We start from the raw sequence: 16,764 nt of genomic DNA, 5'->3' as shown, positions 1-16,764 counted from the left end.
GTTCTGGGACTATTTCTGAGATCATTATTGAAATATGATTAGGGCATTTAGCTGGAAACACTGATATTTTATGGCTACAATGCAAACTTAGAAGCACTGCTCAATTTGTGAAAGAACGTGCTGTGCCCACCTTTTCCACAGAAGCCCACCAGTACCACTGTTGCATGTCGGGTTGCTGAATCCCAAGGTTCTCTTCTCTTGATTCACCTCATGCTTCCTTCATCAACCACAGTACTCTCCCACCCCTTTATTTCGGTCTAGAAGGTTGCTCTTCATCCCATCTTTCTCCCTTTGTTACCTTTTTGATAATTCTGACAATTAACTTTTTTTTTAAAATAATTGTTTTAGTGAAAGGAAGAAAGCAAAAGTTAACGTTGTAGGGGTGCATCATCAAGGTAAAAGCCAAAATAGTAGAGAAAAAATACACCAACAAGTGAAAAGCCATAGCTAATTGCCATGATGCACCAGTATTCACTCTTCCACCTCCACTCATACTCACTTTTTATGACTGATTTGTGTTCTCTTTAGTCATTCATTGATTCTCCTCTACACCACACTGTGTGATCCTAGGCAAGTCACTTTACCTCACTGTCTCAGTTACCATTTCATCTAAAGTACAAGTTCCTAGACCTAGATTATCAAAGACATAGGGGGTTCTATGAATTGACATGGACATATATTATGTTTACTTTTCATGTAAAATTGAGCTGAATCTAACCCCAGTAGTAGGTTCTAATACTTCTCATAGTATACTATGTGTCTGATCATGTGTATCAATAGTAAGGATTCAGCTGTCCTCCTGGTTAGTACAGAGTTACATTGGCAGAATAGTATATGTTATTTTTGCTGGGAAAGATGGATTTGCTGCAGGTCCGGACTGATGTAGCAGCAAAGAGTCTTCAGCACTACTTAGCACCAACATAATAATAACCATGTTTTTTGGGACATCAAACTAATATATCCAGATATCTATCTGCCTGTCTACCCGAGGCAAAACTCTAACCCCAGTAGTAGGTTCTAATACTTCTCATAGTATACTATGTGTCTGATCATGTGTAACAATAGTAAGGATTCAGCTGTCTTCCTGGTCAGTACAGAGTTACATTGGCAGAATAATATGTTATTTTTGCTGGGAAAGATGGATTTGCTGCAGGTCCGGACTGTCGTAGCAGCAAATAGTCTTCAGCACTACTTAGCACCAACATAATAATAACCATGTTTTTTGGGACATCAAACTAATATATCCAGATATCTATCCGCCTGTCTACCCGAGGCAAAACAAAACTCCTTATCAAAGTCCCTTTTCTTCAGTTTATTTTGAAAAGCTCAAATAAACTTTACCTAAAACATTAAAAAGTAGTGAACTAAGCTTCTGTCAGAAGGGAAAAAATGAGAATGCATGTTCCTTTTACAGAGAAACATATTCAATGAGAAATATCACCATTCCCAAGAAACACCCGAAATCTCCCTCGTCATTTAGAAATGAAAACGTTACTTTGAAAGTATTGAGAAATTAGCCATGATGCTTTTCCTTTCTGACCTTTGAAACCTTTACAGTTTAAATAAAAGGAAAGCCTGCCAAATGCAGAACTGTTAACCAGCTTGCATACACAAATGACAGGATGCTGACGACGACGCTATTATCAGTCATCTGCCACATGAAAAGTGTGTGCGCTGTTAATCCATCTCTGCGCGGCATCAAGAATGAAGATGAGCGCCTGCGCAGGCGCGCACCTTAAAGGGAACTGTGATGGCAGCTATTGGTTATTATCAGTTAATTTTTATACACACATTTTTTGTGACGCAGAAAACATCAAGAACTGATGAAACAAGAAATGGAAACCATTTTGATGAGACAGAAACAATTAGAAGAAACAAATCAACAATTAAGGAACCGTGCAGGTGACATCCGTCGTACTTTGCGTGATCTGGACTTGACAGCGGATCAGTATGAGGAACTCAAGACTCTCCCCGATGAACAACTTTCCATACCTGAATATGTTTCTGTGAGTAATTGTTGGATTTCTGCTCCAAATTCCATTTTGTGTATGTTTTATGTATGCAAGATAGATATTAACCCCCCTGCCTTTTCCTAATGTCCAAAAATATTAGCAGTTACAGCGCTTTAATTCTGAAAGCTTTTGTCTTAAATGTTTCTTATAGTAGCTTAAAAAAATGTTTGTTCAAATCCCAGATATTCTTTGAGTGATGGGATTAGATTCACAGTAATAGTTTCTTCTGTCAAACAAAATATGTGTTTGCTTTCTCCAACCAAAATCCTCCTCTGATTGGTGAAAGAAAAAATTACAACATGAAGGGATTTGAAATTTCAGATCTCACTCGCTTTCTTGCAGCATGTTCAAAATGAAAAGAGTAAGATGTAGAAGGTAACGGCTCATAATGAAAGGTACTGATTTTTTTTATTTATTTTGTACCTCAACCATAAATCGGAGGTGACAGTCCATTGACACAGTATCAGTGTAATAGTCAAGGAGGGCAGCAGTTCCACATTTCTACAGAATTTTCAATAATCAATGGTCTTCTTCCAAGTTATTTTATAGTTCACATTTAAATGGCAATAGTGAAAACTACTATCCTGCTTTAGTCTCCTTTCCAGCAAACTATTTACACTTATTCTCAAATTCATAATTCATTACAGATTGACGCTAACCTCGCCAAACGTTCAGACCTGGGATATCTTTTTGGTTTCAGCCATAAACATGTAACTTGAATTCTGGTTCCAACGATGCCATAAATTATTAATATATGTTTCTCCCGAACCCCAGTGCTTCAAATAAAAATTTACTTGAAATTTAGAATGGGGTTTTCTACCTCTTATTCCAGTATGCTACGCATTTCTTCCCTCGTATTTAGCCGATATATATTCAGATTAGAGCATATTGGCAACATTTGTTTCACATTGACAGCATCCTTCCCACAGAGGGCTTTAGTCCCTATTCATAATACTATTTAAGAATGACACAATAATAATGTTCATTGTACTTGGATGCAATTAAATACTATTTAATACAATTAAACATGTACATAACTTTTAAGAGAAGGTTTAAATAAGCCCCACACCCATGTGAAGTTCTGGTAACCCTCTAGTGCACCTATCAGACTTGCATAATTTTCAAAACTCTCTTCTGTTTTAATAGTGATCTGCACTAGTGCCTTTTCAGTGGAGACCTTCTTAGTTGGCATTGCAAAGCTGCCTCTCAATAAATCCTAGTTCTACACCTATATGAATGCGCTCAAATGTTTGCCTGCATCAGTTTATAGCTTATACAGTGGAAACACATTAATTTGTTGGAAATCAGTAGTATTTCTAATGCCTGATCCTTCTGTAATTAATCTTTTCTATTGCCATACATTGCAGATACCCCTCACAGGCCTTTTCTGTGAGTGTTGTGGGGTTTGATTTGTGTGATAAATGTTTCCGGAAGTAATATGAGTACTGCATTGTTGTTCTCTAGCTCTATGAAAAGCAAAGGTCGGCATACCTCACAGTACTACATTCAGATTTGTTTCCCAGTGCCAAAAACATGCGTTATTTGAGTTAGGCTTTTCATTAATATTCTTTGAGGTCAGAGTCTTCTTTTCTTCAAGACGTTTCTCAGTTTTTATAATCCAAAGTAAGTATTTTAGTTTCTGTTTATTTCTAGGTGTTAATTTTCATAAGCTCACATAAACTGATATTACTTGTTGGCTTTCAAACATGATATTGATAATAATGATGGAAAAATATTCCTGTAACTCTAAGAGTCCATGCTCCAATGATTTTATTGCTAATACAAAATACAAATGAACATTCCACTTGGAGCAGCCATAAGCGTTTGAGGTTTAGTGCACTCAACTGGGTTTGTAAAGGTTTCTGTAGATGTCTTCCAGACTCTGTCCTGAAGGCCAAGGGCCCGCAAGGGACAGCTGGCCCATAGCCATTGGGGCTGGGATTGATTGCCTCTGACCCCCCGTGCCTGTGCTACTATGGATTAGTAAAATGGGCCAAGTACAACCTTTTCAGTACTTGAACCTCAGTGGTATCATTGATGAGCCATAGCAGGCTTCTCAAGGAGGTTCTTGTAGGGTTACATGGCACTCAACCCTAAACATGCAGGGAGATAAATGTCTAGCCCAATGCTTTTTTTTATAGGAGACTAGTACTTTCCTAGACAGAAAGCAAAATACCAAAAACTGGTCAACCCAGGCACTCATGCTGTATTTAACACTGTATAAAAGTCTAAACACAAATATAATTGCAGTGGAAACAAACTTTCAGTGTCGGTCACAAGCACAATCTTTTTATTCTTTTCTTACGGGTCTAGACGACTTGGGAACTACGGTTGCACTGGGGTTTTTTCTTGAATTCATCACCTCTCTAGACTGTTCTTTACTAAAATCTCTTTACATGTACTATAACTCTAATTTTAAGTAACTATAAATTATAAAACCTATTCTTAATATATACATCCTTTGTGTTCTAATATCCACAGCCTTGAAAAAGTCACGTTGGTGACGAAACATGTGTCCGTAGTTTTTCTGAAGCAAGAACCTATTAAGAAATGGATTGTACAGATGAACATCACTTTGCATCTTTTCGTGAATAATTTTTGTTTCCACAGTAATTACCTTTGTGTCCAGACTTATATACAATGTTAAATACTGCCTGAGTGCCTGTGTTGGTGGTACAAAAGGGGTGGTGGTGATGGACGGAGCATCTGAATCAATCAAACACTCACACCCAGTCAAAAAATCTGGGTTTAATCCATCACTGTTCTTTAGCCCACTCTGCAACCCCAGTTCAGACATGGCTATATGCCTGTGTTGACCAGTTTTTTGTGATTTTGTAAGCGGTTGTAGTCTTCTGTCCCATGACTGTGGATAACACTTTGGTAGTAGGGTGTTGTCAAACCCATGAGCACCGAAACTCATAGGAGATATTTGTACCCACTACTGACTTTGTGTATCCTTTAGAGGTGCAAATCAGCTACCACCACTACTACTGTGTTTCTGTTGACAAGAAAGCAAAAAACTACTGTTAGACCTGGCATCTTGTGGCGTAATTTCTCATCTTTTTGATTCTGACCTCCTGTTTTTGTCTGTGTGCTGCATTTCGTTATTGCTGGTTTTAAGACTCTGGGCACTTTACCACTGCTTTCTGTGTAAAATGTATTGGTGATTTGGCATATTTGATTTACTTGGCATATTTGATTTACTTGCAAGTCCCTAGTAAAGTGCACTAGGTGTGCCCAACGCTGCTGCAGGGCCAGCAGCACAGACTGTGCCACCCACATAAGTAGCCCTGCAAGCAGGTCTCAGACCTGCCACTGCAATGTCTGTGGGTGCAGTTATAAACTGCCATGTCGATAGCAAGTGCACCCAATTGCCGGGCCCAATTCTTCCCTTTTACTACATATAAGTAGGGCTCCCGGTTTTATGGTATTTATTTTTTGGCCATTTTCGTCTGTATTTATCCATATTTATTTTTTGGGCATTTTTTCTGTATTTATCCACCTTTATTTTTGCCACACGCAAAAGACGCAGCTACAGCTAGTATTTTTTTGCATTTATTTAAATTGACAATGCACACCTGCGCCCGGTTGTTATTGGTCAACACAATACATTCATCTGTTCGATTTCACTCAAAAGACAGGGGAGACGCAGAGTGATTGTCAGATTCTGAGAACTCACTGATTAAGGCACATTTTGAGGAACTTGGAGATAAAAGGCCTTATGTACTAACCCTATGCACGTGCCCACAGAAGCACCCACAATATCTCATAGGGGAACCTCAACTGGAACTGGAATATTTTGCAAGCAGGCAGCCTAAGTAACATAACGTCTATTTGTGAAGTGGGCCAACCCAGATTTGAACCTGTAACCACGAGAACAACAGCATGCCCCTACAGTGGACACATTAGTCCACTAAGCCACCAGACCTAACGAGTACGATTGAAAAAGCACCCCTCCTACTCAAGTTTAGATGCACATTCCAAGCACTGTTAAAGTGCGTGAAAAATAGGGCAGCATGAGGACCCAGAATGAGTTAATGATGGTAGGAAGTTAGAGGGACAGTAGCTGTAAGGTTTCAGTGTAGTACTAGATAGGATTTCGCCTCTCTCCACACACTCTGGTTTAGTTCTTCTTTTTCTCAGCTCCAGCCCGCCACCAACCGTTCTCTTTTCTACTGCTCTTCTTGTCCACTATGCTCTATTCTTGTGCTACCTCCTTGCTGTGTCCCTCTTGCTCTCTCTCTGTTTTGCAGTCTCTCTTTGTATCTCTGTTAACTTCCTCCCTGTAATCTCTACTGATTTAGAATTTAGTACTCGCACTACAGTCAAGTATAAAATACAGCTTTAGCATAGGCTTGGAGAACAATCGAGGGAAGGGACGTCACGTAATGCTTAATGTTTGTTTAATGGGAGGTTGACTAGAAATGTATAAATGTAGTACATCTTTTATGATCTTTTATGGTCGAAATAAAGATTATTTGAATTGAATTGATAAATGTAGTTGTGCATTTATCTGAACTACCGAATCTAAAAACACAAATCATTCTCATCCTTGGCTGCAGCAGGATGACGTTTAAACCTTCAAAAGCAGGTCTCTCTAAGGGGGAAACAAAACATAAAGGTGAATATTATAGGCTGCAATTCTCGGGCACAGTTACTTAAATACTGGCTTTATTCTCTTCCCAAACCAACTTTATGCCCGATGGTCACCTAGCCACTTCTAGTGGATTTTGGTGAAGCTCGCAGAGTGCAAGGAATGGATGGCCTTCACAGTGTGCACAATAAAACTAAAGAAAAGCATGCACACGAAAATATGCGTCAGCTCCATAAATTTTAAAAAGACAAAAATCGGATTAAAGGCAATGGTTGTGGAAGTGATGTTAAACTACTGGTGAGGGGGTTCATACAACGTTACTGGATTGAATGCTCAAGTTTCCTCTATCCATTGCATGCTGCTCATCGCTCACACCCAGTTATTCAACAGAGGTGTCCTGTTGTGCAAACTGATGCACCCCAGCTGGGCCGGCCTTCAGTGTGTATGGAGGAGAGATAATGTCTATTGGCAAGCAATGGGTACACTTTGAAAATCCTCCCACAATGCATCTCACAGCAGTGCACCCTCTCCCAGTCCTTATCTGGAGTGAGCATTCCCTGCTGAAAAGAACAGGGATGTCAAAGTCAAGTCACAAGTTGTTACCCTCCCAAGTCCAACTCAACCTTTCATCCTTCCAAGGTAAGTAAGTTCAGTTCCATTAAGTTGGTTGGCAGTAATTTACATTTATTAGTACAGCAGAAACGTGATGTTTAGGAAAGACATAGAGTGTGCTTAAATAGACACAGTCAGAAGATAACCTAAAGTGTATTTCATACTCTTACAATAGGAACTGCTCGAGATAGGCCAGGAAAGAAAAATAGCTTCAGGGCCGAGCAAAACCACGTGACTGGGAGAAACGGGTCTTGATGGCTCTGGGATGGGTCTAACAACGGCTCTTGATGGCTCTGGCATGGGTCTAACAAAACCACTGTTACACTCACTATCTGAATTGATAGGCTGGGAGTCTGTGTTGTTTCGTTTTCTCGATTGCTTTGTGATTATACTATCGCCGTTAGGCTGGTAAAGAATTAAAATATTGCTAATGAAATACACAATGCTAGAAATTGTCCCCGAAGAGAGGCTTTAGGCCCAGGCCCCGGGCGCCAATATTCTGATTGGCGCATGGTGCTGTCTGTGTGGATTAAGGTCATGCTAACAGCGGCACTTCCGTTGTCTTGCTCCAGCCTTGTCAGTGTCGCTAAGAGCTCGTTTCGGTCTCATTTGGTTTTAATCCTACACTATCATACTGTGACCATTGTTTTTAACACTGCATTAACCCCTTGCCCTCCCTCACCGTCTCATTCTGCTGGCACACATTAACAAAATCATCCTCAGCATAAGGAAGCTAATGATCTAAGCGATTGGTGCTCTGGGTGCACTAAGGGAGGTCTGGCGATGTTTGTATTCAGGGTGCAGTCCCTGCTCAGCCAAGGAGTGACCTGTGACCGCCAAAGGGACCCCCTGCTGCCTCTTATGTTTTTTTTTAGCATCGGCACCAAATTTCCATCTGCACAGGATTCTCCCATTACGGAAATCTGTACCCAAGAGGCCGCACAGAACTGGCCCCTGGTTCTCAGATACCTTGAGAGACCTAAAACGCCTCTGCAGAAAAAAAGAGAGATCTTGGCGACTTGATTTTCTCCCTGACAAGAAATCCCAATACAAAGAAGCAATCAAGGCCTACAGAAATGGGGTCAGGGTAGCCCAAGCCACTTACTTTGCAGACAAAATTATGGCAGCCGACTCAAAACCAAAGGAAATTTTCCAGCTAGTACAAAAATGCATTAAAGTAAATACCGCCCCCCCTTTGACAAAAACGCTAGAACAGTGTAATGAGCTAGCAGACTTTTTCCATAACAAAGTCTCCAAGATATACTCCTCCTTCCCGACAGTACCAAATAATTCAGAGACTCCCAATCATATTCTCCCGAGCACCCCCCCCCTCCCCATCCACCCTACTCTGGAACGCTTCCCCCCACTAGACCTAGACACCCTCAACCAGCTGGCTCGCCAAGTGAAATCAGGCTCCCCCTGCGACCCTGCCCCACCGGAGATACTGCTCCAGGCAAGTCAAACTATCCTTCCTGTGGTGCTGGAGCTACTTAGCTCCTCCATCACATCATGCATTGTACCCACGAGTTGGAAGAGAGCCATGGTTCGGGCCTTATTAAAAAAACCCACTCTCAACCCAGAAGACCACTCCAGTTACCGGCCAATCTCACTACTCCCCTGGACAAGTAAGGTGCTGGAGAAGCACATAAATACCCAACTAGTGCAATTCCTGGAGACTAACTCGCTTCTGGACCCAACCCAGACAGGATTCAGGCCCAAGCACGGCACTGAAACCGCCCTGCTTGCGATCACCGAAGAGTCACGAAAAATACTAGATCAGGGAGGATCAGTGGCAGTGATCCTCCTTGATCTAAGTGCCGCCTTTGACACGGTCAGCTACACCACCCTGCTGAACCACTTATGTAACATCGGTATCACTGGCGATGCTCTAAGGTGGTTCGAGTCATTCCTGAACAACAGATCATTCCAGATCTTTGACGGGGACACAGTATCAGCCAGAAAATCCCTGAACTGTGGGGTACCGCAGGGCTCCTCATTGAGCCCTGTACTGTTTAATGTATATATGAAACCTCTGGCTGGGATTGTCGAACCATACGGTATAAAAATTGTATCGTATGCGGACGACAACCAGCTAGTGGTTTCATTGGCTCAAGAGGGTGCCAGACACACCTCAGAAGGCCTGTTGAAATGCCTAGAGGATGTCAAGGAGTGGATGACAGACTCCTCCTTAAAGCTCAACGGAGACAAAACTGAGCTCATGCTCCTGGGCCCAGCATCACCAGCGTCCTTCTCCTCCCTATGGCCTCCATGCCTGGGCACCCCCCCCCCCCCACTCCCACGGAAACCGTAAAGAGCCTGGGAGTCTGGCTCGACAAAAGTCTCTCTTTCTCCACCCAGGCCACCAAACTATCCACCACATGTTTTGGCCTACTCAGGACATTAAGAAAAGTCCTCCCGCTTCTACCTATGGAAGCCAAACAAGTGGCAGTACAGGGCCTGATTCAGTCCCGGCTGGACTCGAACAATGCCCCCGAGTTTACCCTACGCAAGCTACAGGTGGTGCAGAACTGCGCAGCCCGCACCCTGCTACAAATTCCACGGACTCAGTCAGCAAAACCTGCACTGAATAGCCTACACTGGCTTCCAGTCCGACAGAGAGTGGCATTCAAGGCGTTATGTATTGCCCACCGGGCCTTCTGGAAGTCTGGTCCAGCTATCATCGCACAGCTAGTCACCCAATACCACCCAAAGAGAAACCTTCGATCCACGGAGGCCTTCCTGGCCACGGTACCCAGAGTAAAAAGAGCTAGGTCCGGAGGAAGGATGTTCTCCCTAAACGCCTCTAAGATGTGGAACTCACTTCCTTTGCATCTCCGAACTAATCCAAACCTACTCTCCTTCCGCAAACAATTGAAAACCTACTTGTTTGCCAAATCCATCGAATCATAAACCCTCCATCACTCCCAGTTCTGTCTTCTGAGTTCTGTCTTCACACTTCAGCGCTTGGACGCCCATTGGGCAGCAACCGCGCTATATAAATAACAATACAATACAATACAATACAGGGTGCTATCTTAAAGGCCGCTCTGAGCCCCCAAGCAGAAGCCTCCATCCCGCCCCCACCTCCCCAGATTGTTAACACTCTGGCTCACTAGGCAGCAATCCATCATGGAATGGCGCGACATTGCGCCCTTTCCCTCCATCCCGAAACTGTTTTTATTAAAATGTGTATGTTTAATCAAAAATCGAAGCACTGCACTGTGAAGACGACAACAACCCCCACCTCCCCCCACCCACATGACGGCGGAGGATACGATCCCCTGCTGCTGCCTTTAAATGAATTTCAGCGTGCAAAGGAAACTCCATGCAGCGGCAGCGCAGCAACATTTGCTAGTGTTTTGCCGTTTCTATATATAAATACAGACAAAGGAAATATCGATTTCCGTCTGTATTTATATGTAAATATCAGTAAAAACGGAAAACCCGGAGCCCTACATATAAGTCACCCTTAAGGTAGGCCCACGGCAGCCCGATGGAAGGGTGCAATGTAGTTTAAAGGTAGGACATGTACTGGTGTGTTTTACATGTCCTAATAGTGAAATACTGCTAATTTCATTCTTCACTATTGCAAGGACTATTTCTCCCATAGGGCAAAATGGGAATTTCCATGAAATATCTTTTAAGTGTAATTTCCCATTGAGCACAGATAGAGATTTGGAGTTTGGGATCTCTGAACTCCCAATTTAAAAATATATATTTTGGTGAAGTTGATTTTTAAATTGTGTTTTTGAAAATGGCACTTTTAAAAAGTGTAACCTTGAATGCATCAAATATGAAAGCTGTGGCTTAAAGGTGATTGGAATAGATTGCAATTGATAAAGTAAGGTACAATGACTGAATGTATTGTATCCAAAATCTGCTGAATAAAAAAGCAGTATTGTGATTTGGAGGCCAGGTAATTTCTATTTTGTATAACGTTTAGAAAGTGGGCCTTTTCTTGCTTAACTGTTCTGTGCCTCTGCCTATCTATAAAATATATGTCTAGGTTGCCTGACAGTTGGGCTCTTGTGCATTCACTCTAGACAGTACACAAAGGGAACTGAGGTGTGCCTTGCATATCCGGATGGTCCATCACCAGGCTGATGGGCCTTCCTGAGCTACAGTGGTAACTGACACCTGAATAGGGCTGTGCCTGTCCTCACAAAAAGCTGTCTCCACCCCCTGTAGTGTGTCTGGAGCCAGCGCAGGAAATGGCAGGGTCTTGTGCACTATAAAGTCTTTCCTTTGAAGTGTGTCTACTTCAAAGTCAGGAAGGCATATAAGTATTGGAACTCTGACACCACAACATCAGAAGACTTTGCTCTGTTGTGCTGGCCTGCTGCTTCTGTCCTGAGAGTGAAAGGACTGGACTTTGCTTTCTACATCCTGCTTCCAAGGTTCTCCAAGTGCTTGTGTGTGCTTGCCTCCCTCCTATTAAGAAGTTTCAGGGCCATCAACGACTACACCTGCCAGTGCTTGGGCTCTTCTGCTGAGAGTCCTGACTTGCCAAGTTGTGCCAAATTCAGTTCCTGGGCCCTTGGAAGCGCAACCTGGTGATCTTAAAGAGAATATCCACATATCGACTCCCAGCAGCTGTTTTCTCGACGCATCGCTACTGCCTGCACCGAAGCCTGGTTCCAGCTAGAAGGATCAACCACAGCTTTCACCACAGGCCCCAGCTCGCCGTCACAGTACATCAGAAGAATCGGCGTGAACACAACTCTTCATCAACACTGCATTGCAGTAAGGAACCGAGGCAGCATGTCCAGAAACCATCGCATCACTTTCCCGGCCATTAAGGGACTTATGCATCCCTTCCCCTGTCAGTAAGGAATCAAGGCATCACCTCCCTTGCCTAGCAGTAAGGAACTGACACATCACCTCCCGTGTGTAGTAAGGAGCTGACGCATCCCTGTGCTTTTCGGGTGCCTCACCTCCTCTGCGTCTTTCAGTGTGTTTGATTTTTAACGCATCTAAGGTACTTTGTGCTAAACAAACGCATCCATTGGTTTCTATGGACTAAAAGTGTAATATTTTGGAAGATTCCTTTCCTCCCCAAGAGGGCAAGACCCTTGAGGCGCTACCGCTCATGTATTACCTAGGCCCCCTTAGGGGCATGGGACAAGGTGGTGGAGAAAAGAGCGCTAACAACATTCCCATCACCACTAACACCTATAGTAGGCAACCTGGACTTCACCCCTGGCTTATGCGAAGAGACGTTCGCTCAGTGGACCAGGGAGGGCCGCAGGCCCATTGGGCAGTTCTTGGATGAGACCGGCCGTCTGACCTTCGAATGCAGCAGGAGCTCCCTGAGTCAGAGCGGTACAGATACCAGAAAATTAGACACTGGGTGATGCACCCGAGGTCCATCCCCAGGCACAAATACATCTAAGTACATTCCAAAGGGTGGATTTCAACCAAAAATACAGACTCCCATCTCATATCTGAGATATATACAACCTAGTGAATTTCCCCCCCTTCCCCAGTAGTCACTAAATCCCCAGGCCAGAGGAGGTTGGAAATGGGAATGGGTCGCAAATTCACACACAGGGAATGGGTAGACATACACTATAGGGCCAGGCACACAGCATGCAATGTAAAAAGTATAGAAATGGCTACTAAAATAGCCACACTGCCCCCCGACCCCACAGAGGAAACCCTGCAAGAAATCTCAAGTACTGGCGAGACTGCGGATCCCAGGGCCCCCTAACACGCATACTGTGTGATTGTCCCAAGCTTGCTAACTACTGGCCTCAAGCGCTCGATGATGTAGATAAGTACTTCGACACACAGATTCCTAGATTCCCAGCTTTCACCTTTCTGGGCCTGCCCAACCCCCTAACATTCCCCCTAAAGTCGTGCAGAGGCCGCCAGATCGGATTGGCACTGGGAGCGGCTCTTCGAAACATTCTAGCGCACTGGGGATCCTCTGGCCTTCCAACGCACCAGGGGTGACTGCATCAAATATGAAACAACCTGGGCATGGAACGCATCTCGCTTTCCTTAACGAATCAAGGAGCCTCATTTCCCGACCTTTGGAAGCCATTCCTGTCAATGTTCTCATCCGAATTCAGAGAGATCACATGCCCCAAATATTTGCGACTTTTAAGACTCACAGACCCCTCCACCAGTGGCTCCTTTAGAAGAATCCTAGCTAAATATGACCATTTGGAGGGAGGCAACAGAGGGGGGGAGGTGGGAGGGGAAGGGGAGGAGACCATCAGGGGAGGGGGAGTTGGAGCTAGTCAAGTGTTGAAAATGTCAGACTTCCCCATGATGGTAGGGCTATTAGATTGTAACGGCTTGTTGTGTTATCTTTATGTTGTGAAACCAATACAGAAATGATAAACCTAAAAGTGATATTTTCACTTGTGCAAGGTGGATTTTTGTCTTTTTGATTTTGTTTTATTGACATAAATATTGGTTATTTTTTTGAACTGGCTGCAATTCCTAAGAGAGAGTAAGAGGGAGAGAGAAAAAACCCTGGAAAAAAAACACTCCTTTGGGAGAGGGAGACTCCTTTGATAGAAAGAGAGGGAGACTCCTTTGAGAGAGGGAGATACAAAGGGGGTAGGCAGGGGTTGAGCAGGGGTTATCTTAGCTGTGTGACTCCCTTATCCTGACTAGAGTGAGACAGGGTGCAAACCGCTGCCAAATAGAGATCCCATTTCTAACAACTACATTAATAATGGAATACTCTGCTTGAGTGTGTGAGCCTCTTATACCTCAAAGTGGGACTTTAACACCCCCCACCCCCATCACTCCTTCCTCCCTTTGTCTCTGTCTTGTGGTTCTCATGGTTAAGTGGTGTAGTCTCTAGTATGGTGTCAGCGCTTTCCCCTCCACTTTTTTCAGAATTAAGTACAAGGGTTCTATGTCTGTGTCAGCCTCGTACTGGTCTGGTGGTGCGATTTGGGGGCAGCATAGAACCTTCCTGTGGTGGGGGATTCAGTTGTGGTGGGCATAGCCTTCCCATACAACACGTACAAGTCCTGCTACAGGCACGCAGCTGCCGGCTGCACGGCGTGACCTACAGAGGCAGGAGCAGGTGCTTAAGGCATAGGCCCTCTTATGGGTTCTGAGAATTGCTCTCCATGGGCACGAGGATTCAGCAGGTGCTGTGAGGTCACTCCTGTGAGTCTTTTATCGGTCATTCTGGAGCCTTCCTGGGTGGAGGCGGTTGGCAGGCCTCTTCTCCAGGGCAGAGCTTGGCAATGCCAGTCCCTTGAAGGTGGCGTCCTGGGTCATGTTGCCAGTACCCCGATCGGGCTAGGAGGTCTCTGGCATCACAGATTCCAGATGCTATCTTCTGCACATAGTGCTGTGGCATTGGATCTCAGGAGGAGGGCTTGATCCTAAGCATGTATTAGGCCGTACCAGGATTTTTATTCGTGGAAGGGTGCCTGGGGAGGGCACCTCCTGGATTGCAGTCTTTGCTTCCTTGGGGCTGTCAGACCTGCACGGCACAAGCGGACAGTGCTGTCGTCTAACTGGCTAGGTTCACTGACCTACAGTGGATGCAACAGACCGCTATACCTAGCCCTGTTTCAGTCCACCAGCCAATCAGGCACACAAGCGCGCCAGTGCCTTGGTGGCATGAGGGGTATATTGCAGGGAGACCGCCTGACGCACTTCATTAATGATGTGGTTTCTCGGATTAAGCTGATTCAATCATTTGGCGTTCATCACTGCTGTGAACACTTCGACTGCAAGTCTCTGTTGGATGGACCCCTGCACCTAGGTGCCCTGCTACAGCCCCTTCCAATGGGTTCTTACTCCTGCTGCAGGGTTAGAAAATTCCTTCTCTCTGACTCGGGCAGGGCTCCTTGGGTCCCAGGACAAGTGAGCAAGTGTTCCTTCATATTGGACTCCAGTTGATGTCCTCTCATCGTTAGGGAACTGGTTGTCTGCTAGACAACAGCCCTCTGTTGAACAGTAGTTCACCGAGTAGTCTACAGAGTACTCTCTCTTTGGTTGAAGAGTCCTTCAAAATGGAACTATATGAGGGTCTTCTGCTCACCTTTTTATACGAAGTTGGCAGACCGGGTATATGAGCCTCACTAACAGACCAATGGCTTCCAAAGTGAAACCCACAGGCCTGTATCACTCTAGTTGACTCATACACCCATGTACAGCAAACCTCTCCGCTAGCATGAATGCACACGAGGGATCTTGGCACCAGGGTTCTGTGTTCATCTTGAGCAGTGGAACTTTGGGCGAGTAGGCTAGTAGACTTGCGCTCACATTTTACAGATAAAAAGGCCTGATCAGGCTATAATCCCTACAAAACACGGTATGCTGCCACCATTGTGCTACATGTATGGGAACTGTGACAGGAACAGGGGTCCATCTGTTGAAATGAGGGGTTAAGTTAGTGTGCCCCTCCAAGGTCAAGTACAGAACCTCTCATAAATCAAGCATTATGTCTCTGCTCACACACTGGATTAGTATGAGGCTGGAGCCCAAAAACCAGGATTACCGATGCTAGTACTTGGGGACACTGGGCAGGGGACACAACTGTGCACCATGCAGGGGGCAGTCCTCTAAATACACTGACGCTCTCTCCCCAGTGTATACATTTTCCACAAATTTCCAAAAGGTTTGTTCATGGGTCCTTTTGACCATCTTTGATATTCTGTGGTTGTGCCCGGAGTGTGCTGTACTTTCGTTGTTCTTCATTCTTCATTTGAGACTTATTCAGGAATATGTTTGTTTTTAAAGACGGCTTCTCCAGTGCCTGCTAGATCCTGAGCTAACGTTACTTTGAGTCAAGAAAACCCGAGTTGGTCTCTGTAGTCCAATAGGCAGAACAATTCGAGGAAACCATAGCATCACAGAGAAAATTAATAGCTGGGTGTTGTGGTGCAAAGGGCTACTTATGAAGACCTTATTTTGCCTAGGCTGGGGAGTGATTTTCTCCTCTCTAAGATCCCCCCCATGGTGTGATATAGACTGGTCAGTATTTGCTTCTTAAAATAACATTAGAAGACTGAGTCTGCACCTGTTTCATGGACTCCCTCTGGCCGTGCACATTTCCTTAAAGAGCCTGTGAAAGGCAAGTGGGCTTGAGGCTGGTGGGAGGTTTAGGAGAATTAACTTTTTTGATAATATATACTTGATCTCTTTATTTATTTATTTAGTTATTTATTTATTTATTCAGAGTGGCCTTGTATAGTGGTATTGACGTCTGCCGCACATTGCATTTTTAATGCATATGATGTGAAAGCTGTGTTCCTCTGTATTGCCTAATCAGTGTACACAGAGATCTTTCGAGGCTTGGCAATCCAAGCTTTCATCGGAGTACTTGTACTGATCTGTGCTTTATTGGAGTAAATAGGTATCTACTAATGTTTTTCAAGGTGGCAATAGGTAAATGGGAAATTATGTGCCCATTCCACTACTCTCCTTAAAATAACTGATCAAGGGTTTGGAAAATAATACCAACGACCTCTTTACGCTACTCAATATCTTGCTGGTATTGTTGACATTTTGATATCAAGGTGTTGTGTTTTCTTAAGCGGGTTTTGGAACCTAAATGTTTCTTTT

At 44.1% G+C, this 16,764-nt stretch overlaps 1 protein-coding gene across 1 annotated transcript in view; it reads left to right on the top strand.

Annotated features, from left to right (window-relative positions):
• PIBF1 (progesterone immunomodulatory binding factor 1) overlaps window positions 1-16,764 on the top strand; it is a 797,165-nt gene that overhangs the window by 50,856 nt on the left and 729,545 nt on the right. The window contains exon 4 of the mRNA XM_086933412.1: window positions 1,808-2,006. Coding sequence (XP_086789538.1) covers window positions 1,808-2,006 — 199 coding nt within the window. The remainder of the gene's footprint in view (window positions 1-1,807; window positions 2,007-16,764) is intronic.

The sequence above is a fragment of the Lissotriton vulgaris genome, chromosome 8 (genome assembly GCF_964263255.1).
Source record: "Lissotriton vulgaris chromosome 8, aLisVul1.2, whole genome shotgun sequence".
Taxonomy (NCBI): Eukaryota; Metazoa; Chordata; class Amphibia; order Caudata; family Salamandridae; genus Lissotriton; species Lissotriton vulgaris.
This window is presented reverse-complemented; position numbering and strand designations above follow the sequence as displayed.